Raw genomic sequence first — 24011 nt, 5'->3', positions numbered from 1 at the left:
CAGTGTGCCAAATAATCCGGAGCGCCTTACATATGGATTCATTCTGGTTCTGTTTGCTTATTTTGAAGTGATTTTGAGAGGTACAAGTTGCAAACAAGGTTGGGTGTTATTGTAAATGTGCTAATACAGCTAACATGCAGCGGTACGTGACTTTTTTTGTCTTTTTTTGTGTAACTAATAAAGTTGGGAGTTAGCTAACGTTTGTTTTAGCGGGATCGGTATGCTTTTTACATGTTGCTAATAAAGTTGGGAGTTAGCATATTGGAGGAATTGGTTTGGTTTTTACACATTATTAACAAAGTTAGGAGTTGGCATAGTCACAGTAATACATGTTTTAGCTGTATAAGTCTGTTTTTTATGTGTTACTAACAAAGTAAGGAGTTAGCGTTTACACAGTTAACGCTTGTTTTAGCGGTATCCGTTTGTTTTTGATGTGTTGCAAACAAAGTTGGGTGTAATAGGTTTTGTGAATATGCTAACGTGGCTAACATGGAGTGTGTCACAAGTTCTAGAGTTACTGTGAGCACAATAAAGTCCAATTGACAGATTTACCTCTGACTTTTTGTCTCTCTTAATGCGCCCTATAGTTTGGTGCACTTTATATATGACATTAGCTTGAAAATTAAGCATTTATTGACAGTGCTCCTTATAATCCGGTGCACCCTATAGTGCTGTATATGGGCTGTAGCCAAGGGATAATTTATCAGAGGGCATCATGAGAAAGTTTTTTAACATTGTGGTAAACAGCGTAATAGTAAAACACTATCACTATCTGTACAATAATTCAGGACAAGCTTCATGTATTTCTCCGATTTGCTTCAAAGCTGAGCAGTTTTAGTAGAAACTTTGACTGTCCAGAGAAAGGTCCAGCTCTGAATTAGAGCAGCTAGTGGCGAGGGCGAGGTGCTGCATACATAATCACCTCGGAAGACTGAAAACGAGGCTCTTAAAGATTTGCTCGGCGTGAGTGTGGGTTTGTGTGAGCAGCACCTGCAAGGCCGCCATTAGCATGCTGGAGGAGGTTATGTAAACCGTCATGCTGTTAGACCAGGGAGAATGTGGGAAGTTGAGCCCTCCGAACAGAGTCCTCTGTCTTCATGAAAGCAGCTCCCAGTGGCTGTGATTGATTTTTTCCTTCTCCTGAATGTTTGGCTACCGCTGTGAAATGATATGGCTCTGAGGTCTGGAGAAAAGACCGTGGCTGTGTGTTGAAACAATAAAATTGGATTTCATTACGTCTGCTTGAGCGATGGTGGTCAGTTATAATCAAACCAGAAATTAAATTATGGATATCAGCTTGAATCCCAACGACTTCCAATAGACTGTAGCAGCTTAAGCAGTTTCTAAAAATATCCTCTGTTTCTTTGATGCCACGACTTTTTTAAGGTTTATGTGAAAAACCTTTAAAAGTAGGGCTGATAGCAGTAGATTTATTAATAGATCAAACACGTCTTTCTTTGTGTAGCTTTGAGCGGATTTCAGGAATGAAGTTGACCTTTTATTAAAACTTTTCTTTAATATTTGGTCATGGTTTTGCAAAGAAACACATCAGTTTCAGCTTTGTTTTTACATATTCTTGAATAAACCACAAAAAAATCACTTTATTGCTATTTTGCATCAAATAATAGAAATTATTAATATAGATTAGAGCAGGAGTGGGCAATGTCAGACCTCAAGAATTGAAATTTTACATTTTTTGCAATATCAATGCTCTACTCGCTGGTTATTAGCTGGATCCGGTATGTTGTTGTTCGCAAAAAGAAAAAAGACAGTTTGGCTGAAGCTTGTCTCTTTGTTGCATTTCCTAAATTTCTTTCGCATTTGGATCATACAGCTCTGTTAGAGACTTTTTCCAATTAAATGATAAAATATATACTTTTTTAGGCTCAAATCATCAGTTGATGCAGAAATTTAAACTATTAATGCTTCTTTTTCTACACAAAAATAAATAGTAAGATGAATTTGAAATGTAAAGGAAGTTGGTGGATCTTTTAGCTGATAATCCTTTTTTTTTTATAAAGGGGCTTATTTGGTGTTTTCAGAGCAAAAATGCACATTTGGGGCAAAAACTGACATTTTCTCCACCGTTTTTCCTGTCTTTTTGTCAAATGTCAATTGCTTTCTCAATGGATAAATACTGAATGTTTCATGTAACAGTTATAACTTCAGTTTTTGTGTTTTTATTTAGTCACAAGATGGGATTTTGGCTCAACTAAAATTGCCCCTCTGCCTTAAGATAAAGAGACATAAACATAAGAGGGATTTTTTAAGCTCTAAATGAAATAAAAGAGTCTTTTTATGAAAAGAAAACAAGAATTTCCCAATAAAGTTTTATATCTATCATTAACTGAACAGAAGATTCCCATTTCACTATAGTGGGAGCTGTAATCATAAGAGTGTCACTATGACATTCCAAAAAAAGAACCTACTTTTGTAAAATAATCAACCACAGCAGTTTGGAGTCTCCTCCTGATTTTATTGGATACACAGATGGGATTCTCAGTGTTTTCCTCTCTCCTCGTTCAGGTTTTTGCCACCTATCCCAACGAGGACTACGACAGGCGTAACGAGGATGTGGACCCCATGGCAGCATCAGCCGAGTATGAACTGGAGAAGAGGGTGGAGAGGCTGGACCTGTTCCCCGTGGAGCTGGAGAAAGGTACCAAACGCCTCGTCATGCAAAGATTTAAACGATATTTCAACCTCAAGCTGTTTGGTCTGCAGTGCTATAGAATTGAGTTGAGTACAGTTGTTTTTACAACTGTTTAGTCCTTTGGATCACATTTTTTCTCCTTAAATTCCAACATTAGTTTATATGTAACATAATTTACCAAAGAATTCATATTTGGGATTTATACACTGTGGTTGAATCTAGGAAAAAAAAGAGGAAAACTGCATAAATATCCTGTTAATGTGCAGAAATATTTACAAGTAAGAAACTGTAACTTGAATTTTAATCTTAATTTTTTTACGACAAGATACTAAGTTAAGGAAAACATTTATTTCTAGTTTATGGTTCCTTATGAACATCAATTCCAAAGCAAACGTTTATTAATTAATTAATTAATAAAGTTATTTCACTGACGAATAATTTTATAAATGTCGGAGTATCCAGGATTAAACTTGTATTTGTTTTTCTGGCTCACTAAGTCACACTTTCAGTGTTTTACTAAATTCGTGCAGAATTGTTTTAATACCACAAGAATGCTGATCAAGTTCAGGAACTCGATTTTAAGTTTGTAAAGAACATAGATTTAAAATATTAAAGCAAAATGCTTTTTTATTACTTTTTTTACTCAATAAAACAACTTTAGAGGTTATTGTATCACTCAGTTTGAATCATCAAAGATTTTGAGATTCTGATTCTTAAAGAAGTAAAATAAACATTTCCATTATAGATTAAAACTTGCTAGATCATTTTATTAGTGTATGAATGCTTGCACAATTAATTTGTAACAATCATTTATTAAATTATTACTTCTATAAAAATTAAATAATAAAATAATTGAATAAAGAGAAGGCAGAATTTAATTTCTTAACTAAAAATTCAAAATAAAGTGTCAGAAAGCTGACCTTAGTTTTGGCTTTTTCTCAGAATTTGAGATTTAGTCTGATTTTTATATATATATATATATATATATATATATATATATATATATATATATATATATATATATATATATATTAAGTTATGATGCTTTTGACAGTTGTTTTTGTAACATTTTTTCCTTTCCATTTTTTTTACTTTTTTCTTGGAGTTTGACAGTTGGTCAGAATTTTATTTGTCACTAAATTTGTAAATGTTACGTTTTTTTTCCCTAAATTTTGACTTTTGACCTATTGAATTTTGGTGTAAATTTGATTTGTTTTTGTAACTTTTTCATTGAATTCCAACTTTTTTTTATCAGAATTTGGGCTTTGGTCAAACTGTCATTGTTTACTTAAAACTGTAATGACTTTTTATCTGTATTTTGACTATTTATCTTTTGAATGTTGACGTAAATTTCCAAATTTTTTAATTCTGTTTGTATAACTTTCTTTTCATTTGTTTTCCTATTTAATTCCTCAGAATTTGAGCTTTGTTCAGAATTTCTTTTTTTTTTTACTACAATTACTAAACTTTTTAAAAATTTTCTTCTGAATTTTGTCTTTTTTATCTACTGAATGTTTATTTAAATTTCCAACTTATGACCCTTTTGAAAGTTATTTATGTAACTTTACTTTTCATTTTAATCCTGACTTTTTTTTTAAACAGATTTTGAGTTTTGATTAGAATTTCTTCTTTTACTAAAATAGTAAATGTATTTATTTTTTCACTTGAATTTTCACTTTTACCCATGAATAATGTCGATGTAAATTTTAATACTTTTGACAGTCATTTTTTTAACCTTTTTTTCATTTAAATTCTGACATTTTCCTTAGAATAGAGATAAGAAAACCCGTCAGTTTGCTCATCTTTTTACTTTCCTTTGTTTTTTTCATTTCCGGTGGCCTTAATCCTTTTCCGTAGTTATTCTATACAAGATTAGAGTCTTTGAGTGCTTGATCATATATTGAGGAGTTGGGACTGCTGTGTGTGAAAAGCCAAAGGGTTTTTTAATCATATGTTCATGAAGCGTTCTATAACGGGAATGCATATGATAAGATCAGAGAGGTCAGAGTTCGTCGGTCACTATAAACACATGGCAACAGCAATCAGTCTCTACTGAAACATCCGAGGTCTAAAACTAAAGAAAGCTTTTCCAAAAGCAGGAAAATAGAAGTTTGTACACTCCAGAGACCTGACCTGACGATAAATCCAGTTAAACTTCCAAAAGCCTTTAACCCTGTATAGCAGGGAGAGTTGAGAGTTGTTTACCTTTCAGATAGCGACGGCCTGGGCATCAGTATCATCGGCATGGGCGCGGGGGCGGACATGGGCCTGGAGAAACTGGGCATCTTCGTCAAGACGGTCACGGATGGGGGAGCCGCTCATAGAGACGGAAGGTGAGTGAAAGTTTCATCAGGAGCTTAAAATCCAACTACGATCATCTTTTAGTCCATTTTCAAAGTGTTCCCAGTGTTTTTTTCTTTTGTTTTTTTAAATTATGATGACGTCATTTTTACCTAAAAACATGTCATTTTCTAGGACATAATTTCTGCAGAGCAGCAGCTAGAAATTCAACTCCGAGTTGTTTCTCCTCACACCTCCTGCCTGACATTAGCAGTGCAACAAAAATGACGATCAATTCTGGAGCTTTCTAGATCAAACTGTTTACAAGTGGTTGCATCAAAATGAGAGAGCAGGGAGCTTCCGGCTTGCCGTAGTTACTTCTATGTCACACCTACAAGATTTTCCAAACTATATTTTTTCGTTTGTTCCTGATTCACAGTGATTTGAATACAGAAATAATCCAAAATTATTATGTTTTTTATTTAACCATTATTTAACTCGAAAAACATCTCATTGAGATCCACTGATCTCTTTTTTAAAGTCAAGATGCAAAAGTTACACACACTCAAGACATTTAATACAGTTAAAATAGATTAAAAAAATATAAAATCAAATTAATTAAAGTTATGAACTTTGAAAATTGAATTGTTTTTTGCAGAAAGTTCCAATCTGTAGGCGTCTTATAGTGAAAATCCATCTTTCCTTTTACTGGAAATGTTAAAAGAAGACGTTAAAATCACCAAAACATGATTATCATCAAGAGTTGAGCTTATTTGGGTCAGAAGTGAAAAGATAAAGAGGATTTCCTTTCATTCTGCAGGATCCAGGTGAATGATCTGATCGTGGAGGTGGACGGGACCAGTCTGGTGGGGGTCACCCAGAGCTTTGCCGCCTCCGTACTCAGGAACACTTCAGGAACGGTCAAGTAAGAACCTTTTTTTTTTTCTTTAATTTACTTGATTTTTTAACTTTATTTAAAGTGTTTTTAAATAACAATATAGCCTAATCTTTTACTTGAGCTTTTCAAATTTCCTTAAAGATGTCGATCAGCTTCCTTTCTGACACGCATGATTGACTCAAACCACATCCTTCCTTTTCTGTCCACCAGACTTGAGATTTGTATCTGCTGCCTCACAGGGTCGTGATTGCACCCTTCCGCACTTCAGAGCTCCTTCTTTTTCTCTCTGAGCAGAGCCTTAAGAAAACACTGGAGCCAAAGAGAAGAAAACACCCTTATCAGCAGCAAACACCGCTGCATCCACGCCATCCTCTCTAAATGCCACGTCTATTTTCAGCCACTGCTTCATGGCGTTTTGAGAGATGCTGGCTTCTCCTTTTTGTAACCTGAACTCATTCATAATTCAGGGTTTAGATAATTATTGAGGAGTTGTGAGGATCACAGACCTCCGTAGATGAATCTGCTGCAGTGAGGATGAAGGGTAACGCAGCTCAAATCTGCTAATGAGAGACATCGAGTAGACAGGAAGTGTTTATGAATGTTTAAATACTCCTAAAAATAACACACAGGAACTGAAAGTTTTATTTTAAAAAGGTTCAGAACTGTCTGACTGATGGACGCTTCACGCAGGTTTGTGATTGGACGGGAGAAGCCGGGAGAGCAGAGCGAGGTGGCCCAGCTGATCCAGCAGACGCTGGAGCAGGAGCGCTGGCAGAGGGAGATGATGGAGCAGCGCTACAATCAGTACATGGATGAGCAAGAGGTCAGCCACCTAAAACAAGACAGAAACCCTCCAAAAAAAGAAATGTTCTTAGAAAGTATTTTAGACAAATTAAGGGGAGAAAATCTTCATCAAAGTAAGAAGAAGATGAAATATTTTAACAATGCAAGTACTACTCAAAAGATGAAAACATGATTAATACGTTTAAAATCCAACTACAATCATCTATTGATGCATTTTCAAAGTATTCTTAGTGTTTTTTTATATTTATCTTCAGTTTTTAGACAGAAATCAAAAAGTTTGTGTTGGATTTTTCAGAATAAAAGATCATTCAGTCATTTTTCTTACTTGACTAAACTTTACAGCTTTACAGCAGCTTAGCTCCAAAAGCCACGCCCCCTCAGAGGAGATTTTGGAAAATGAGGCTTCAGATCAACATGAAAAATGGCTTTTAAAACATTCAGGTTTTGGGATTTTGTTTAAAAACTTCATAATACCACTGGAAACAAATTTAAAAATATAAAAAATAGTCACTGTCTTTCTCCTTTTACTACTTGAAATGAATTTCAAAATATTGCTATAAAACTGCTTTTTAAGCTCCACTTTCAAATTTAACAAAAACACTTTAACAGAAAGAAGTCAAAGAACCATTTTCAACTTTTTTTTTGTTTTAACTTCAGATTTTTCTTGGAGGAAATTTTCCACTAATAAGCCCTTCATTCATGTTGGTTTTGTTCTCCTGTTTTGTATAAAGAGCCTTTATTTTTGTTAGACCAAAAAATTGAGCTATAAAGCAGAGAATGACCATAAAAACTGAATCTGTGATCACTTTTAATACAAATTTAGAAATAAAAGCAGTTTGGAATCATTTTTCTCCTTTTCTATTTCTTCTTAGGATACACTAATTCTCTTCTAAACTCCTAATATTCTTAGGATGTTATCGTAAAGACATGAATCATTGTAAATGAATTCTTCATTTTACTGGAAATTAAGGGAAAATACTCAGAAGACGTTATTTTTACATGTTCTATAGTTGCTGCTTTTTCATAATGCAGGACACACCCACAACCCAAAGTGAATTTCTAACGAGCTCTTGTAGCTCTGCAGAAACTATGTCCTAAATATCGACGTACCCTATTTTGGTTTTAGCTAAATACTATATTACTCTAATCAAAACACCACTGGGAACACTTTTACAAAAGAAAAAACATACAGTTGAAGTGGAACTTAAAATAGTAGTAGGCCTAAGATTGATCCTTGGGGAACCCCAGAAATGATTTCATGGACTCTTGAGGAGCATGTATCCATACTTGGATAAAACCTTCAATCTGTGAGATAAGAGTAAAATTAGTTGATAACAGAACTAGTCAGGTAAATAGAATGTTGTAATCTACTGTGTCAAATACTGTGCTCACAAAAAGAGTCTAATTAATCGTTAAAGTTATCTTAAACAAAATGTAACTTTAAAGTAAATTTCCCATAGTCTGTAGTTTGTCATATGCTTCATTTTTGGTTTATAAAATTGATTTCTAAGATTCAAAAGCAGAAGTTTTTGCTGGTTCCAGAAAAGCCTTCGTGATCTGATGAAATAATCTGTACTTTTAGCACCATCTAGTGGCACTTTTGTGTGCAGAACTAGGAATAATAAAAAAAGAAAATGCTTATTTTAATCCAAGTATCTGATATTGTTTTCCTTTAACACACATTTTGATGATTACTACCCCTTAACACATATTTATTTCCTCTGCAGGGAGCTGAATATGGCACAGATGAGGAAGAGGATGAGGAGGAAGAGACCAGCCCACCATATCCAAACGCCATTGAGGTTTTTGACTTGGCAGAGAATGAGGACATATCGCCTCTGGAGACGGATCCTGAGAAACTGGCCCATAAATACAAAGAGGTGAGACACGACAAGTAGAATGTGTCGTATGTAGTTAAAACTAACGATGTAACTAAGTCTCTCAGGTTTTTAATGGTATTTTTTTTGTGTGTTTTTTGTTGCTAAAGCTTCAAATAAAACACGCTGTGACCCAAGCTGAGATCCAGCAGCTGAAAAGGAAGGTAGGAGAACATTTAAGGTTACTTTCTAAATCTCGTTTTGGTTAAAGTGTGATGTGAAGACAAAATGTTTTTGTGTTTTTTATCTGTGCAGCTGCACCACGCGGAGCAGGACAAGCAGCGCTGGCGCATGGATAAGGCCCAGCTGGAGCAGACGCTGCAGGAGAACAAGGAGCGCATGGAGAAGCTGGAAGGCTACTGGATGGAAGCGCAGAGCCTGTGTCAGGCTGTGGACGAGCACCTGAAGGAGACGCAGGCTCAGTATCAGGCGCTGGAGCGCAAATACAGCAAAGCCAAGAGAATGATCAAGGAGTATCAGCAGAAGTAAGATCATCCAGCTAAAAGACTTGAAGTATTTTGGGTTTTTTTTACTTATAAAACTTTTTTGTCAAAGGGAAATCGAGTATCTAAAGAAGGAGACTCAACGTTGTGCACAAGCTGGAGCCGAGACCTCCCTTCTGAAGGAGGAGTCGGGACAACTGGAAGAGGAGGTAGGAGAGGTACTGAAGACTAGAAGTATTAGATTTTAATTTAGCAGTACAGCAGACACTAAAACTAACTAAGCTCCAAAAGGATTTTTGCAGGAGAGGGCAGCTGTAGCTCCGCCCCCGTACAGAACTGTTTTTGTCTTTTTCAGGTTGCAGATCTGGAGTGCCGGGTGGAGGAGCTGAAATCCGAACCTCTATAAAAGCCTTGTTTTCCCCCCTTCATTTGCATATACCCCCCCCCCCCAACGACCAGAAGTGTTATGGTATTTAGACTGAACTGCAGGGTATGTTTTTGTCTGGATTGGTGGTCAAACTGTGTCCTCAGGCCTCGTGTTTCAACCACTAAATCCTTTTAAACCGTGTTTTTCTGTTTAATATTTATGGAAAGTTTTACAATCTTGAATGCAGAATTGTTTCCATTCCTTTTTTTATGTTTTTTTTTTTTTTAAGTTCTCTTTTTTTAGCCCTGGATTTTCATGTTTTGTGACAAGCCGTTTACTTCAGTTGCCAAAAAACAAAAGTCCTTTTTCTTTCTTTCGCCTAGCTCTGTGACCTTTTTATTTTTGTGTGTACAGATGTGAAACTGTGTGGTTTATCATTTCTGTTTGTAAAAAGTTTTATTGTGCATAACAATTATCATAATGTAAAGTAATGAGCGGCTTGTAGATTTTATTTGATTGGACCGAGACTGCACTAGACATCAAGGAGGAGCTTCTTTGGACAGAAGAATCGAAGGTGGCATTAATTTCTTTGTTTTTGTTCTTTTGTTTTTTAAAGTGTACAAACCGTAACCCTACATTCATGGCGGGTCACCGTGACGACCACTTGCTGCCTACCTTTCTGAAGTGTTCCCTTTTTACAACCCTCCAGTTTCACTCCTCGTCTTTCAGATCAAGGACCAACTTTCAAAATAAACTACTTCTCTTTTCTCCTCCGATAGATGTTAAGGACTTGTGTAACTGATATTAGCTAAAACTACTGATTATTAAATTAAAACGTTACAAAAAGTGGGAAGTTTTGAGCAGGAACTTTTAGTCTAGAACCAGCAATGTTGAAACACACGGGGGGTGAAAACACTGCCAGGTTTCTACCGGTTTTTCACATGTGTTAAATGTGCAACCTGTTATAACCAGTATGTTTGTATGACTCAAGACTTCAAAATGTTCCTTTTAAGGTGTAGTTAAGGTGGAAATGTGAGCTTTTAGATTACAAACTGACTGGATCATCAGTTCTGTCATGTAAAAGGTAGATCTGGGTGAGAAGAAATAAAAAAAAACATGAAAAACAGGCATGGTTATGACTATTTTCATATTATTAAGGCTTGTACAGTGCACATGCTTTGCATTGTATGTTTTGTGGAATAAATGGTCATCAGTGAAGATCAAATTGGTGTTTTTTTTCTTTCTAATAATTGCATAAAATAAACCCTACATTATCATATTTAATAGCCTACATGCATGATTTAAACTCCATAAAAACCCATTTGTTTCCATATTTTCTGCACTGTAGTTTATCATCATTCCACTAAAAGCGCTTTTCCTGTTTTTTTCAAAATGGCTGCCTCTGTGAAATCTCAACAAAACTTCCATCCATCCATCTTCTTAACCGCTTCTTCCCTTTCGGGGTCGCGGGGTGCCGGAGCCTATCCCGGCTGCTGATGGGCGAAGGCGGGGTACACCCTGGACAGGTCGCCAGTCTGTCGCAGGGCCTCAATCACACACCCATTCACTCTCACATTCACACCTAGGGGCAATTTAGAGTCACTAATCAACCTATGAAGCATGTTTTTTGGACGGTGGGAGGAAGCCGGAGTCCCCGGTGAAAACCCACGCATGCACGGGGAGAACATGCAAACTCCACACAGAAAGGTCCCAGCCGGGATTCGAACCGGGGCCTTCTTGCTGTGAGGCAAGAGCGCTAACCACTGCGCCACCGTGCAGCCCTCAACAAAACTTTTGGTGGAAAAAAAGTTTAGCTAAATTTTCAAAAATTAAGGAGACAATGACTCATGTATTGTTACTCCTTTAAAAAAAATATGTCTTTTTATATTCAACTAATGTAAAATCGGATCATTTATTATTTTGAGTACAGTTGCATGTTAAAAATGTGTGGGTCAAATATGTGACTAAGGGGAAATTAAGGTCCTTTTTTCCTGAACAAAAACATACTAAATCACTCAACGCTATGTAGTTTATACTAATATATACAAATATATATATATATATATATATATATCGCAATTTTTTTTTTATGTTTTCTTCCCTGTACTTTATCATCGATCAGTGGAAGTTAGAAGGCTTTTCCTATTCATTTCAAAATATCTGCCTCCATGAAATCTCAAAAACAATTTTGGCGGGAAAAAGTCTAGCTAATTTATATTTAGGGTGAGGATAACTTATCGATTGTGATTCATTTCCTAAAATAATGACTTTCTGTATTCAAATAATGTAAACTGTTGATTAATTTATTATTTTAAATAGTTTCATGTTGAAAATAATGTGGGGGGTCAAATTTGAGACAGTGAGGAATATAAGATGCTTTTTTTCCTGAACATTGTGTCTAAATTTTAACCAACATTGTTTTGAGCAAAAATGTACAAGTCACTCAACGCTTCATAATATATATCGGAAATTTTTTGTGGAAGTTTCCATGTTGTCTGCCCTTTAGTTCATCATCATTCCACTAGGGGCAGAAGAGGGACTTTTCCTGCTCATTTCAAGATGGCTGCCTTCGTGAAATCTCCAAAACACTTTTGGCGGGAAAAAGTTTAGCTAAATTTTTAAGCATTTAAGGTAGGAATAACTCAAAGGGTTTCAATCCCATTTTTTTCTGTCAACTGTTTGATGTAGTGGGGAGTACAGGGTTAAGTACTTGTATTTTTCATAGTATAAGTTAACTTTTAGGAGAAAAGCTAGCTTGATTTACTTCTGAACAAATCTGCAAAGTCTGGCTTAAAGCTTCGTTCATGCATTGAATTCTCGTCCACTGCCTTTTTATCCCATCAAATTCATTGTTCAATGCTTGTCCAAAAATGTGTTCATAAACTAGATGTTCCCGACGCATGTGGGAGGAGCTACTTTCAAATTTTAAGCCTCATTGCTACATGGAAATGCATGGAAGACGTGGACGACATTGACAAATTAGGTTTATTTATTCTGAAGAACTCTACAAAACGTGTCTCCATGTCTGGGTTCATGAGATCAGTTGTTTTTTTTAATGGCGATCTTTACCTTCTACTACAGGAGCTGCATCTGAATAATGCCGGTTTCACCAGTACGTCTGTGTGTCTTTAACCCAATTTGATGAGTTGCTGTTCCACAAAATAAAAACAAAAATAATATCTTGATGCAAATAAAAATATCAAAGTTCAGGAGAACGATCAGATTCTCCTCCATGTTTTTCTTCTTCTACGTTGCTGTCTGTAGCAAATACTGACACACATCTCCAGCGCCCTCTAGTGGCTGTTAGTGGGAAAACAATAAATTTGAGCCAATATTTATTATTCAACCAAACTTGGCCAAAACAAAAACAAACTGCAACAGAGACTCCAAAAGTTCTGCATTTTGTCAGGAAATAAAGCCATTTAACATTAAGAGGAGAGAATTTCTGCATTTTTTTTTTATGAAAAATGAGATGAAGTTACATGTGCATCTTCTGGAGGTGCCTCCTGAGATGATAGTTCCTGGAGAAGCTCTTCCCACACTGGCTGCATTTGAACATCCTCTGGCCTAAGTGGAGCAGCTGGTGAGCTTTCAGGCTCTGCGGGCGGCTGAAGCTTTTGCTGCACTCGGGGCAGCTGTAGGGCTTCACGCCCGTGTGCTTCCTCTCGTGCCTCTTCAGGTCCCCCGACTGCCGGAAGCTCTCGCCGCAGTGGGTGCACAGGTAGGGCTTCTCGCCCGTGTGAGTCCTGAGGTGCACGTTGAGCTGGCCCACGTACGAGAAGCTCTTGGTGCACTGGGGGCAGGAGAAGGGCTTCTCGCCCGTGTGGATCCGCTGGTGCTGCTTCAGGCTGTAGTGGTTGTTGAAGCTCTTGCCACAGTCCGTGCACAGATAGAGAACTTTCACCTGCTTTGAGCAAGGGTGCGACTTCAGGTCTTTGGTGGTGCTGAAGTTGATTTTACAATGCTTACAAACATGCCCCTGTTCCTTCTCCTCGGACTGAACTATCGGAGAGCCTTGTTCAGATAGAGACAGGAACTCCATGGGGTGGTGCCGCTTTAGGTGCTTGTTCAGGTAGCTTTTCAAGGTGAAGGAAAACTGACAGTAGGAGCACGGGTAATGCTCGGACGCACAGTGGTACTTCAAGCAGGACTTGTTTTTCTGATGTTGCTTGAGCTTCCCGAGCGTGGAGAAGTCTCTGTTGCAGCGCTCGCAGTTGTAGGACTTTGCTTTGACGTGGGCAACCTGCTCGTGTCTTCTCAGGAAGCCGGTCTTCAAAAAAGTGGCCCCGCACTGGCCGCATTTGAGGGGCTTCAAGGAGCACTTGTGGGCTTTGAGATCGTCCGGTTTGCCGTAGGTTTGTTTGCAGTGATTGCAGCTGAACCATCGCCGTAACTTCGCTTCGGTGGCGCCGTCGACCTCGGAGCTTTTCTCGGCTGCCTTGCGTTTTGGGGCTATGAGCTTGGTGACGGCGGAAACCTTCGACCTCGCAGCGAGACGCTGAGGCCTAGGATGCTGATCGTGCTGGACCGGTTCGGCGGGAAGCGGGGCGTCCTCTTCACCCGAGTGAAGCTCGTTTACGTGCTGCTGCAGGGCGTCCACCGAGTCGAAGCCGGTCAAACACTTGGCGCAGCTGAAGGGCATCGCGGACGGGGTTTTCGGACGCGCCTTCGCTTTGTCCCTCTTTTTACGGTGGCACCGCAAGTGCCGGTTCAGGTCGTGGTACTGGAAGAAGCATTTGTGGCACACGCCGCAGACGTACGGTCGCAGCTTCTCGTGGGCTCCCGCTCTGTGTTTCTTCAAGTCCGCCTCGTTTGTGAAGCTGCTGCTGCAGTCGGAACACGCAAGACGACCCGGATCTGCTTCTTCGGTTACAACCGTGTCGGGAACTTCTGCGTCTTTTTGCAGATCTTCAGCGGCGACCACATCCGTCGTTTTCTCAGATTCATCTACGGTCGGCGTTGAGCTCTCGCACACGTCTCCGTCCCCATTCTGAGATTTCCCCGCCGTCGGCTTTCTGTGAACAAGCTGATGTCTGATCAAGCCGGACGCCTGGCTGAAGCTCCTCCTGCAGTGCGGGCAGCAGTACGGACGCTTGTTGGAGTGGACGCACAGCTTGTGCCTCTTCAGATGAGGGATTTGCTTAAAAACTTTCCCACAATCCTCGCAGGTGTTGGATTTGACAGAATCCACAGTTATAATAGTAACAGATTCAGTGAAGTGATCCGAGTCTACAGCAGAAGCTGCAGGATCTTCAGCGGCTTCCATGGCTTTAGGCTGACAGTGGAAGTTCTCTGTGTGTCGCTGGAGGAACGCCTCGGTGGTGAAAGAGAGAGGACAGTCAGAGCACGGGAAGATGGTAGAAGTTGTTGATGTGTCGCTCTCTGCAACTGAAATAAAGAATACATAGTTACACTCTAAAACAAAACCAGTTGGCACAATTTAAAAACCCACTCCAATAAAAATCATCTTTAACATGTTCTTGTGGTATTTTTCTCATGGTGTACAAGAGAAAGTATGTGAACACTTTGGGAGAACCTTAATTTCTGCTTTTTTATCTCAATCTAAATAACACAAATATTTTCATGTTTTAATTAACATCAATTGTGTTTTCAGTTTTTGCATAAACCAAGTAATTCTTAAATGTTCACATATTTTCTCCTTCTGCTGTATATAAAGAAAATTGAGATAAAATTTGCTTTTCTGAGCATTTTTGATTAATGTTAGTTTGGGGTTGTGAGGGGCTTTAAACTAGTGGGAGAGTGTAAACAAATGGATGCTGGGAAATAAGAGCAGACTTACTCTGCACCAGCGGTACCACCCACAACTTAAGAGGTGAATTTCTAATCAAGTACTACCGCTTTATAGAAACTATATCCTAGAAAATGACAGGCTTTTTTTGTCTAAAAACTCCGACTGGGAATCTCAGACTCATGATACAATACCAATAGTATCACAATATAGCAGACATTGCAATCATTAATATGATATATATTGTGTTTTTTTTTTAACAAATATACATTTTTATTTTTTCATGACACCTTCTTGTTTTTAGAACAATTTAAAACACAACAAATTAATGTAACATCCTCTGAAATAGTAAAATAAAATTATCAATAAATACTAATGTGTCTTTACAATAATAGATAGATAGATAGATAGACCTTTATTGTCATTATCACAAGGACAATGAAATTGCAGCAACCGTTTCAGTGCAAGTGGCATAAAAAATACAGAACATAATATAAAAAATACGATATAAAGTATAAAAAATATGTAGAAAAATATATACAATGAACTGTGCCATATAAGACTATGAGCATATATGTACATTATGGATGTGCAAAAAAGCGAGCATTTAAATAACCAGATTTACAGATTTACATATGCATATGTACATAAGCAGTATATAAATATATGAACATGTACTGTACAGTGTGATGAGCAGTTATCTGTGTGAGTTGGAGTTTAGCATAGATACTGCTTTTGGAAAGAAGCTGTTTTTCAGTCTGTTTGTTTTTGTTTTGATGCCTCTGTAACGCCTTCCAGAGGGCATCAGGGCAAACAAGTCCGAACCGGGGTGTGAACTGTCCTTGATGATGTTTTGAGCTCTGCTGAGGCAGCGTGCAGAGTAGATGTCAGTCAGGGTGGGGAGGGGGCATCCAATGATCTTCTGAGCTGTGTCTACCACTCTCTGGAGCCTCTCCTTGTCTGCGACGGTGCAGCTGCCGAACCAAACTGTGATGCAGTATGTGAGCAGGCTCTGGATGGATGACTGGTAGAAGGTCAGCAGCAGGTTGGTGCAGAGGCGGTTCTTCCTGAGGACCCTCAGGAAGTGCAGACGCTGCTGAGCCTTTTTGATGACAGCTGTGATGTTGGCTGTCCAAGAGAGGTCGTCTGAGATGAGGACGCCGAGGAACCTGATGGTGTGGACCCTCTCCACAAGCTCACCATTGATGTGGAGGGGGGCGGGGTCAGGGCTGTGCTTCCTGAAGTCGATGATGACTTCCCTGGTCTTCTTGGTGTTCAGAGTGAGGTTGTTCTCTGAAGACCAGGTTGCCAGCTTCAGGACCTCCTCCCTGTAGGCAGACTCCTCCCCTCTGGAGATGAGTCCAACCACTGTGGTGTCATCAGCGAATTTTATGATCCGGTTATTGTGGTGGGCTGGACTGCAGTCGTAGGTGTAGAGGCAGTACAGCAGAGGGCTCAGCACACAGCCCTGAGGAGAGCCGATGCTGAGTGTGCAGGTGGAGGAGAGGTGGGGGCCGAGTCTCACAGCCTGTGAGCGGTCTGAGAGGAAGTTGTTGATCCAGTTGCATGTGGGGGGAGGGATGCCAAGAGTGACCAGTTTCTCACAGAGTCTGTCCGGGATTATTGTGTTGAAGGCTGAACTGTAATCCACAAAGAGCATCCGAGCGTAGCTCTGCTGCTGCTCCAGGTGGCTCAGTGTGGAGTGAAGAGCTACAGCGATGGCGTCCTCAGTGGATCTGTTTGCTCGGTATGCAAACTGATGAGGGTCCAGGTCCGTGGGGAGATGATCTTTGATGTGTTGAAGGACGAGCCGTTCAAAACACTTCATTATCACCGGGGTGAGGGCTACTGGACGGTAGTCATTGAGGCTGGTGGTCGGAGACTTCTTTGGAACTGGGATTATTGTTGCAGATTTCAGACAGGATGGGATCTCTGCCTGGGCCAGGGAGAGGTTGAAGATCTTTGTGAAGGTGGGGGCGAGCTGGTGGGCACACGCCTGAAGCACTTTGCCTGGTACTCCGTCGGGACCAGCAGCCTTCTTTGGGTTCACTGTTTGGAGCACCCGTCTGACGTTGTGCTCCTGCACAGTGAGTGGAGGTGAGCTGGGGGGTGGTGGGGTTGGGGGTGGTGCTGGAGCAGAGGGGTGTTGTTGTGGGAGTCCATAGCGAGCAAAGAAGCGGTTCAGCTCCTCTGCTTGGGCAGCATCTGGTGTTGCTGTGGACACCTCACATCCTCTGAAGTTGGTGATGTCATGGATGCCTCGCCAGACCTCCCGAGAGTTGTTACTAGAGAGGTTGGACTCTATACGCATCCTGTGGTCTGCTTTGGCTTTTTTGATTCCTCTTCTCAGGTCAGCACGAGCAGCACTGTATAGTGCTCTGTCTCCTGACCTGAAGGCGGTGTCGCGTGCTCTGAGGAGTGTGCGGACTTGGCTGGTCATCCAGGGTTTCTGGTTGGGGAAAACCCGAATAGTTTTGTCCACCGTCACATTCCCAATGCAGAACTGTATGTAGTCCAGCACTGTTCCTGTGAGTGACTCCAGCTCTTGTTGGTGGAATAAATTCCAGTCCGTTTCCAGGAAGCAGTCCTGCAGCATGGGCAGAGCATCATTGGGCCACGTTGTGATGGTCTTTGTGGTGGGCCTTGACTGGCGTCTGCGGGGGGTGTAGGCCGGGAAGAGCAGGAGGGAAAGATGGTCTGATTGTCCGAGGTGGGGGAGGGGTGTGGCTTTGTAAGCATGCTTGATGTTGCTGTAAACGTGATCCAAAGTGTTCTCCCCCCTTGTAGAACACTTCACATGCTGGTAAAACTTTGGGAGAACTGACTTTAAGTTGGCCTTATTAAAGTCTCCCGCGATAATATGAACGCCGTCGGGGTGAGCCCGCTGTTGTTTGTTAACGGCGTTCAGCAGGAGAGAGAGCGCGGTGTTTACGTTAGCGTCCGGCGGGATGTACACGGCCGTGATGATCACAACAGTCAGCTCTCTCGGTAGAAAAAAGGGCCGACATTTAACGGACATGTACTCCACATCAGGGGAACAGTGTTGGTCGATAATCGTCCCGTTTGTACACCAGTTGTGATGCACGTAAACACAGAGCCCCCCTCCTCTGCTCTTACCGGAGTCCTGCGTTCTGTCTCCGCGAAGCAGAGTGCGGCCCTCGAGCTGCATGCTAGCATCGGGAATGTCCGAGTGAAGCCAGGTTTCTGTGATGATCAGCGCGCAGCAGTTGTTTACGTGCCGATTTCCTACCAGCTGTAGTCTCAGATGGTCCATTTTGTGTACCAGGGATCTGGCATTTGAGAGGAACAGGCTCGGTAGCGGTGGCTTGTGTGGCTGTTTCTTTAGCTTTAGCACGACGCCAGACCGGCAGCCACGCTTCTGCTTCCTCTCCCTCCTAATAACATACACTTTAAGGTAACAAATAAACAAAGCTCGAATTAAGAACTAAAATCTAGACTAGAGTATATCAAATGACCTCTTCACTTCAAATACAATAAATGTGGAAACAAAAATCCACAACTCATAACTTTACATTTTTTTGTCCGAAAAATTATTATTATTGAGGAACAATATGAACTTTTACTATTATATAATCATTGTTTTTTACAGTGCTGGCAGCCGTATTAATTTTCCACCTATTTTTTTATTTAAATTTCCTGAACCTTTCTTTAATAGACAACACTTTAGTCATATGCTCCACATGTGTACACTAGCATACACACCTGTTAAAAAAATTGCAGCGCCTGACGTCTCACTTGTATGGTCAAACGCTGCACACCTCTCTGCTAGAATCTGATTTATTTTAGCGCAGTGTTCGGACAGGTTACCGTGGTTACAAACCACGTTTTTGTCTGTGACTATTTGAAAAATACAGAATCTTTGGACCTTTTTGCTAGCGGCCACTCTGCTATCTGCATGTGTGACTTCTCAGCGTAGGAATATGGGAGAACATGAGCAGCCCCTCCCCCCCGCACTGCAGATGGAGAAGCAGCGAGAGTCCGCTCCACTACACCGGCACTGTTAAAGCCTAAAACCGCACCAGTTTGGTGAAAATTTATTACAGTTTTGGTGCTGCATACCTACACTTCACTGTTTTATTCATGAAAAGCACCCCCTGGTGGACTTCTGTAGTATTAAAAAAAGAAAAAAACGATTGTGGAAAAGAAGGGATTTGAAATATCGTGATAGTTCGCCATCCTGATATTTTGTCTCATCTCTACTAAAAACCACTGTGAACGCTTTTAAAATAGATCAAAAGATGATCAGACTAAGCTATGACTAAGCAGAAATGTAGCATACCTGCTGCATTCAACTTGGAAAGCCACATTTGAGTCCACGCTTTGCTGAAATGAGAGAGCAGCTTGTTGCTGGGCCACACCGTGAGCTCATCTCCGGTGTGGATCGTCCGGCAGCAGTGATAAAGGATGCTCCCGTTGTACTGCACCGCCAGCAAGTTCGTCTCTTCTTTGGAACGGGCAAAGGTGACGTACCTGGTTAGAGAAAACGACAAACGCTTAAACCTAGAAGCAGGACGTGTAGCAGAAAATGATGTGAGGAGCAATCACAAAGAAAATCCAAAAATAGTTTAAATTGCTCACTCTCAAGCATGTGATCTAAAAATATCCACCTGAGTTAAGACTTTATTATATGAGTGGATGATTTGATGAATCATCAAGAGCAGAAAAAAGATGAAGAACCAAAAAAATTGATTTTAAAAAGTGTTCCCAGTGATCTTTTCATTAGGATTATGCCGATTTTAGGCAAAACCTGTCATTTTCTAGGACAAAGTTTCTGCAGAACGGCTGTAGTTCATTAGAAATTCACCTCTGAGTTGTGGCGTGGGGCAACCCCGTTCCCCCTTCCCCTCCCTAATGCGAAGCAGGGAGCTTGTGGCCCGCTCAGCGCATTTCTATGTTACAAATAAACTTTTATAAACTATATTTTTCCCAATTCGCAACAATTTAACTAAATACATACTAAAATGCAATTTTGAAATTAATTTCTAAAAATATATTTACTCCATAATCAGAAAAATTCCACAAGAACATGCTAAAAACACAATTCTCATCAGAGCGGGTCTTTAAGTAAATGTGTTTTTTAAAGGTTTACATCAGTGTCTGCGTTCATGAGCCTTTATCTGCTAGTTGTCACATATTTTATTGAATTTGTTATTTCAGAATTAGACGAACTCTTGATAAGTACAATTGATGTTACGCTTTATTTAAATACAGAAAACTATATTTTTGTAGTGGTTGCAGTCATATCGTAAGATTTTTTAACACAATAAAATGAGCATCTCACTGTTCTTTCCTCTGATTAAACTGTTGTTCTACGGTCTACCTTTTATTTCACAGTCCTTAGGTTGTCTGATAATTCTGCAAAGAAATGTGAGAGGAATTCATTTTTTCAGCTACAAATAATGTGACTTATTGCTTAAAGATGCAGTCTAGGACCATCATTTCTAGGATTTTCATTTCAGTACCTCATCCAGTTTGAGTAGAAGTCATTGGCGGCATCAATGTACTCGTAGTTGTCTTCTTCTTTGTAAATCTAAAATTAAAGCAAATAGAAAAAAATATATATAAAGTGAATTTCAGTTGAAAACTTTGCTGACAATAGTCAGAATAAACACCAACCTCCCAGGAAAATGCACTTGTAATCGCATTCTCCTTTGTAGTCACTTCCCCCTCGTACGGTCCAAAATGCATTCCTGGAGACACCGCCGGTCCATGATTAATGACACCGATTCCTGCCCCGGGAATACTAGATCTGCCGATCATCAGGCCGTAGGGTAAAGTGAGTAGAGCCCTCTGCTGGACGCCCATGCTTGTTTGGAAGTCGAGAATGAAAGAAGGGCCATTTATGTTGTCAGGGTTACTCTGGAAAAGAGTTAGACACTCCTCACAACCTGGAGAGGGGGAAAAGAAGACACTAAAGTGGGTTAGCTTAATGGAACACAATTGGGGCTTTATTTATTTATTTAAGATAAAACTATTTTTTACTTACAAAAACCCTCATGACCCCTGGAACTTTCCTCTTGTCCCACAGAATTTAATAACTCCTGGATAGATGTTTGTGTCGCCTCCAGAACCACTGCAGGAACAGCCTTGCATTTTAATTTAGCTCTTATAATCAATCCAAATCTGTTCTTTTATGCTTAAGTACCTGAAGGAGAGTTGTTTTTCAGTGGAACACATTCAGCTGCTTCAACGACTTCCTCCGTTGTTTCAACCCACTCCACGTGGGTGGCTCTTTCAGACATGAGTACAAAAAATACCTGAGGACTACAAACGAATAGCAGTTTAAACTTGGGTTCAAGTCATTTGCACACGAAACAAGAAAAAGTAAATAAACACACATGCTAAACGTTAGCATGCCAAACTAGCTTAAAAAATAATGTTCGTTTAATGCAAATATGCTTATAGATTAGCACAAAAATACACTCAAAAACAGATTAAAGCTATTCTAATATACATTAAACTATATGGGAATTAACATTAAAGTGGCTTTATAAAATGTGGCTATCCAAACAGAGAATACGAACGGTATCAAACCGCAACAATATAGTTCTCTAATCGAATAAACTCATTTTAGATTTAAAATGTTAACTTTAGAAGGACAAAAAAAACTTACCTATTTCATTACCGATAAAAACATTCCTTGGACTTTTTTAATAAAAGAAAAAAAAATGCTAGCACTTAGCCAAAATGACAGCTTGACCCAAAGTACTTGCAACATTACTCCGGAAGTGAATGTGGAGGATTGTCAGCGTAAAGGTTGGTACTTCCGGTTAAATACAATCAATGCCCGTTCAATAGATATTTATATAATTTCAAAAGGAACACAAAGAAAACACATTTATTGAAAAGGCATACATTGTTAGTGCAGATTTAACAAATAACAAAAACAACACACACATAATTACTTCACAGTTCTTCAAGCCCACTTGGTATAAGACAATTGCCATCTCTTGTTCAGCATGCGGCGCCGCTGGTGTAGTGGTATCATGCAAGATTCCCATTCTTGCGACCCGGGTTCGATTCCCGGGCGGCGCACGCCTTTTGATTTTCTTTTAATAAATCAATTTTATTCCAAAAATTAGCTACATGTCACGAAAACACTCATATACCATTTGGACGCGCAATATGCTTGGTAACTTGTTCAAAACAAACTTCCTGCCTAGCAACTAAAGTGTCAACATGAGGCGCTGCAGCGACAACATGGATTCTATCAGTGATTCGGGATGTTCTGAAGTCTGCGGGCTGTGTCCGTCCTGCATCTTTGCCTCCAAAACTCCGGACTCCAATCAACGTTTATGGACAATATCAGATCATCCCGTGAGAAAGCTGCTGGTGGCGTTGCTCCTGCGCTGCAAAAGCATGCGGGTGCTCGAGAGCATCCAGAGCCTGCTGAGGACAGCATCAATGGTTGATGTACGCGCGCTCCTCTCACAAGCATCTCTCTCACAGCTCGGAACCAGCTCCAAACCGCCTCGACATCAACCGAATCTGGCGATGGTTCAGCTGCAGATCAGACTGGGAGCAGACATAATACCTTTGCTGCGTTTTCTCTACGTGCGACTCTGAACTTTTGCGCATGCTCTGTAACCTCACAGGTGTGCTCCTTATCAGAAAGAAAAAGGGCTTCCTGCACCTCAATGGTAAGGTTTAATTTCACCCAAAATGTTTCATGTTCTCTGGTCAAAGATCCACTCCGATAAAAGAAAATATTACAAATACAAAGAATGTATTCAAACAAATGCAGAATAAGAAAAACGTCTCCTATTTTTTTTGGTCGTATAACTGAACTATCAATTTTAGAGCACCATCAAAAGGATCCATACAACCAAAGCACACCTTTGTGCCTTACTACTTGATGACTAAATTATTTTCTCATGTTTATTTGTCTCTTTTTTAACTTATATATATATATATATATATATATATATATATATATATATATATTACTTATTTTCTCCACTGTAATTATTCTGTGTTAAAATGTTATCGTCATTATTTTGTTTTGGATGCTTTTGTCTAAATGTTCTGTAAATTTGTAGCATTCAATAAAGTTTAAATTCGGATGCATCCTATTGTAGATGACCAAATCCTTGTCTGAATTGGCAAAACTCTAACTGCGCCGATATTGCTCGCCATATTTGTTGCACCAGTAAAGTTACAGCTAGAGGAAGAGAGTGTAAATAAAGAGATAATGGGATATAAAGGAAGGCTTACTTCCCACAACTGCAGAAGTGAATCTCTGATGAACTCCTGCCGCTCTGCAGAAACTATGTCCTAGAAGACTATAGGACTTTTAAAAATTTTGGCTAAAAATTGCATAAATATAATTAAAATCCCACTGATTTTAAAATAGATCAAAACGTGATGATAGTGGGGATTTAACCAGCACTTTGTTTTTTGTTCTGTCAGTGGGTAACTTCACTTCTGATCAGAGGAATGAGGAACCAGAGGACCCTGCTCTCACAGTGGTACCAGGTGCTTTCAGATCCATGTCTGGAGTCAGCCAATATCGAGACTTCATAAGATGGTTACCTGTGGATCTGTCCAAGAGGATACTAGGCAAGTCAGTCAAAGCGGAGAGTAGGTTTTGATGTATTCAGACGATTCCTCAGCTGATGTTTGTGTCTTCCAGGTCTGTTGGAAGTGCAAACCTTGGAGCATTGCAGGACGGTTTGTCGCCACTGGCAACAGATTGTAGAAGAAACAATGGAGGAGCGCACTTTGAAAAACATTTTTCAGAATCAAATGAGGAGTATCATGGAGGTTGATGATTTCAAATTTAAGTTTCTACTTTAATTCTAATAGTGAATTTTGGGTGAAAAAACACCTTTTATTTAACACAATCCCTTTATTTAAAAAAAAAAACACAAACATGATGTTTGTCTCGTAGGGTTGCCGTAGTGTCAGTCCAGCCTCTCC

General features: G+C 39.7%; 2 protein-coding genes and 1 non-coding gene across 6 annotated transcripts in view; 2 read left to right on the top strand and 1 right to left on the bottom strand.

Annotated features, from left to right (window-relative positions):
- ppp1r9bb (protein phosphatase 1, regulatory subunit 9Bb) overlaps positions 1-10547 on the top strand; it is a 26162-nt gene extending 15615 nt beyond the window's left edge. For 2 of the 3 annotated variants that reach the window (XM_024284693.2, XM_024284692.2), the window contains 9 exons: positions 2527-2659; positions 4866-4986; positions 5754-5858; positions 6522-6654; positions 8363-8515; positions 8623-8676; positions 8768-8997; positions 9068-9173; positions 9311-10547. In XM_024284693.2, the coding sequence (XP_024140461.1) occupies positions 2527-2659; positions 4866-4986; positions 5754-5858; positions 6522-6654; positions 8363-8515; positions 8623-8676; positions 8768-8997; positions 9068-9173; positions 9311-9361 (1086 nt within the window). In that variant the 3' untranslated portion in view covers positions 9362-10547. The remainder of the gene's footprint in view (positions 1-2526; positions 2660-4865; positions 4987-5753; positions 5859-6521; positions 6655-8362; positions 8516-8622; positions 8677-8767; positions 8998-9067; positions 9174-9310) is intronic. The other variant, XM_024284694.2, reaches the window with a different exon arrangement.
- A 1746-nt stretch (positions 10548-12293) lies between these two features.
- On the bottom strand, positions 12294-21901 carry LOC112154071 (histone-lysine N-methyltransferase PRDM9). Of its 2 annotated transcripts, none has more exons than XM_024284691.2 (7): positions 21706-21901; positions 21238-21349; positions 21079-21165; positions 20709-20980; positions 20555-20622; positions 19372-19562; positions 12294-14710 (listed from the first exon to the last, which is right to left on the bottom strand). In XM_024284691.2, exons 2-7 carry the CDS (start codon positions 21332-21334, stop codon positions 12801-12803), a joined length of 2625 nt encoding a protein of 874 aa, XP_024140459.1. In that variant the 5' UTR covers positions 21335-21349; positions 21706-21901; the 3' UTR covers positions 12294-12800. The 2 variants fall into 2 exon arrangements, with proteins under 2 accessions (XP_024140459.1, XP_024140458.1); XM_024284690.2 differs by having other exon boundaries at positions 12639-14710; positions 21238-21356; positions 21706-21900.
- A 155-nt stretch (positions 21902-22056) lies between these two features.
- On the top strand, positions 22057-22127 carry trnag-ccc. The gene has a single exon. It is a non-coding gene; the product is annotated as a tRNA-Gly (tRNA).
- The last annotated feature ends 1884 nt before the right edge of the window (positions 22128-24011 follow it).

The sequence above is a fragment of the Oryzias melastigma genome, linkage group LG19, assembly GCF_002922805.2.
Source record: "Oryzias melastigma strain HK-1 linkage group LG19, ASM292280v2, whole genome shotgun sequence".
NCBI lineage: Eukaryota > Metazoa > Chordata > Actinopteri > Beloniformes > Adrianichthyidae > Oryzias > Oryzias melastigma.
This window is presented reverse-complemented; position numbering and strand designations above follow the sequence as displayed.